Here is a 3572-nt window from a genome sequence, read left to right on the forward strand (position 1 = left end):
GTATGTACTCTGTCCTATAACATAATACATTCTAAAAAACTTTTAAGATAACTTAAAAGAATAATACTAAAATGACTCATGGGTACCCGAGAGGATTAAACCCAATTGAGTTTCTTCCTCAAATTATGGTTTCATTTTTCACAAACTTTGCAGAATTTAAGCATGAGCATATAGAATGCTTTATATTTTGGCATATATTTTAGAAGTCATGATACTATGTGTATTCCATGCCAGGACAGATGGAGCAGTTGCAGAAAAGTATATATATAGTTCTAAATTTTATTTAAGGGGAATATAATAAACATTGCAAGCTTAAAATATAAGATTAGTTTGGGCCATCAACAGGGGTTCCAGATAATTTGGGCCATTATTGAAAACATTAAGTAATAATCCTAACATAGGAGAAAGAAAACAGTGCTAATGCAAATGGTTGCACTCTACTAAGTCCTTGCTTTGAAATAATAATATATAGGAAAAACAATAGAATGCTTCATACCACGAACAATCAATCAGTTTTCTGAGTAGTCACCAGAACCCTCCTCCACAGCCTTAGACTTTGAGGCCATATATGGTGCATCCGACCACCAGCACCTGCAGTGCAGCTGCGCTTGGACACAACGGCAGCAGGGCTCTCGTCCCAATGCTTTTTTCTTTTAATAAAACTAGAGGGGGCTCCCGCCCCTACAGAATTTCTATTAAAATTAAACTGAGTTTGAGTTTTTATTCTTCGACAGACTCCGATAAAGTAAAATTTGCTAAGGGCATGTGCCTTCGTAATATGAACCACAAGATTCGTTCTGAGACTCGTGACGTGCCCAGCAGGAGAGAGCTCATTTGCTGGACACCAATCTCAATGCAAATCCTATAGTCCATATTGCAAGGGCACGTGCCCTTGAAGGAAAGAAAATCTGCGTTCACTCCAACACAGTACACACAGTAGGCTTATAGCTACACATCCCACTCGGGGCCAGCGAATCTCTTGTTGGGTCGAGCTTGGCGCTTCCGCTTCAGCCTTGGCCCGGCTTCAGAAGCAGCACGGTTGCTTCCACCGTCTTCAGCTTCAGGGCTCTCATCAGGACGATCAGGGACAGCCGGAGCAGTGGTGCTGACACAGGCATACAGTGTAACAAATTAATATCAGGTTATGGACATTTGATGGTAGGTTTAGTTCTCTCGAGGCTAATAATATAATACCATGCTCTAACAAAAGTGAACGTGAGTACTGAGTACACAAATAATAGCGGGAGATTTGGTACTACCTTGCTCTGAGGACATCTTCTGAAACCTTGTGGTCTCCCTGAGCCACCTCGTACTTGCTGGCAATGTTTGCGGCGACTTGCTCCGCTGCCCTCTTATCGTCATCAATCAGCGTGTCCGGCAGCGGAGCAGCAACGAGGTGCGGCGGAGCGCGTGGCAGCGGAGCAGCAGCGAGGTGCGGCGGAGCGCGTGGCAGCGGAGCAGCAACGAGGTGAGGCGCGGCGCGACTCAGCGCCCCATGCATCATCTTCATAGGCACGTCGTCGCCGACCTTTCGCTGGGCGAACATGGTCTGGACGCCGGTGGCGGCATCAGAGCCCACGCCGTCATCACTGGCCGTGATGAAGTCTTGAGGCACAGGCTCGCGACCAAGACCTGCAGCCTCCTGCGTGAGGCCGCGCCCGCTGATACCGGACGAGATCAGGGCGGCGGCGGCGGCACTAGGCACCGGAGCAGCAGCGAGGTGGTGCGGCGCGGCGCGGTTCAGCGCCCCATGCCTCATCTTCATAGGCACGTCGTCGCCGACCTCTCCCTGGGCGACCGTAGTCTGGACGACGCCGGTGGCGTCATCAAAGCCCACGCTATCATCACTGGCCGTGATGAAGTCTTGAGGCACAGGCTCCTCGCGACCATGACCTGCAGCTGCAGCCTGTTGCGCGAGGCCGCCGCCGCCGCCGCCCCCGCTGATGCCGGACGAGATGAGGGCGGCGGCACCAAGCTGCAGCGTGCGGATCTTGGCCCGCAGCGCCGCCTCCGTCTCGGCGGCGCGGCGGATCTTGTCCTCCGCCTCGAGGGCGCTGTGATCGCGCGCCCTGATCTCGTGCAGCAGGCTGTCGATGCGCTCCTCGGCCTCGGTGAGCCTGCGCTCGCGCGAGGCGAACACGAGCGCCGCGTCGACGAAGTTGTCCGTGCGGCGGTGCTGGTTCAGGTAGGCCACGAGATCCGCGGCCGGCATAGCCACGAACATGGGGTTGAGCTGGGGGACGAGGAGGGCGTCATCAGCCGAAGGAGCTTGAGCGGCACGGGCTCGGGAGCTGCTGCCTCGGGCGCCGGATCCGCGGGCACGGGAGCTGGAGCCTGAGGCCATGCTTCGCTTCAGGAGGGGATCGATCGACGCGGCGAGAAGGAAGAGGAAGCAGGAGTGCAGGACCAGGAACTCGAGGTCCCTAGCTAGCTAGCGCCCCGGCGAACCTGTAGAGACGGAGGCGGCGCCGGTGAGTGCTTGCTATACGGCGGGCGTAGGGATTCGGGAATGGGGGCAGCTATAGCTAGTGTGCTCGCGCCGCCAGATCGATCGGATGGCCGGAATGGAAGGTTGGTGGCTAGGGTTTGGATGGTGTGATGATGCGGCCTGGGATCGATTGGGAATCGGGGAATTATTTGGGACGTGTGAGCTAGCCCGGCCGTGAGAAACGGTGGGCGGCGGCCAGCGAGAGATCAGGCCTGCTACTGCCGCGCAGTACTAGCTGTAGTGACGTACGTCAGCAGCTTTCCACCGCGTGCATGGTGCTGTAGCCTGTAGCTGTAGGGCAAACTAGCTAGCCTTCCTTTCGTGCCTGCTTGCAAACAGGGTTGTGCTCTCTTGCAGCCGATTTGCTTGTCTGCTGTGTGAACAGGTGGACCCACAGTGCCGGCCGGTGAGCTGTCCGGCCCGGCGCGCGCGCGCGCAGTCCGCAGCCGCCGGCCGGCCGGCGCTGGGCCCTGTACTGTATATGGGCTGGTTTAAACATTAAACCCGGCCAACCCGTCAAACCAGCCCGTATCGAAACCATTCTGGATTGTGGAAGCGCTGTCCGGATTGGTTTGGGTACGGTTTGCCAGTACCCAAATACAACACAACAGGCAAGAATGAGGCAGTCCAGGCAGTGGGGAGATCGAGCGCCCACAAAGCAACTGGAGAAACAGGTACCAGAATTCTCGACTCCAGAAAAGAGATTCATTCTGCAGATGCCAAACATCTAGCGACAAGATTAGAATGAGAGAGGCCTACGAGAAATCATTTGTTTAAAACAAAGGCAAGAGATCTGCCGCTCAATTAAGTCGAAAGAATATTGATGTACATGATGAGCGTTTTTTTAGGGAACATGTACAAGAACGTTAGCCACACAAAATGCACAAAGGCACCTAAGAGGTTACCCACCACACATGACGTGACCGAGTACAATCACGACACACAGCCATGGGTCATCGTTGCCGAGCATGGCACAGCTTGGATGCCAGCAGCTGCGACTTCCCATAGCAAGCCACCCACAACACACACCCTGACAAGTCAAAACTAACGGCTGCCACCCGTCATCGTGGTCAAGCTCAGGAAG

General features: G+C 54.3%; 1 protein-coding gene across 1 annotated transcript; it reads right to left on the bottom strand.

Annotated features, from left to right (window-relative positions):
• LOC110433184 lies at positions 653 to 2577 on the bottom strand. The gene is made up of 2 exons (XM_021454972.1): positions 1260 to 2577; positions 653 to 1105 (listed from the first exon to the last, which is right to left on the bottom strand). The coding sequence occupies exons 1-2, from the start codon at positions 2342 to 2344 to the stop codon at positions 949 to 951; spliced, it is 1242 nt and encodes a 413-aa protein (XP_021310647.1). The 5' UTR covers positions 2345 to 2577; the 3' UTR covers positions 653 to 948.

The sequence above is a fragment of the Sorghum bicolor genome, chromosome 2 (genome assembly GCF_000003195.3).
Source record: "Sorghum bicolor cultivar BTx623 chromosome 2, Sorghum_bicolor_NCBIv3, whole genome shotgun sequence".
In the NCBI taxonomy this organism is placed as follows: Eukaryota; Viridiplantae; Streptophyta; class Magnoliopsida; order Poales; family Poaceae; genus Sorghum; species Sorghum bicolor.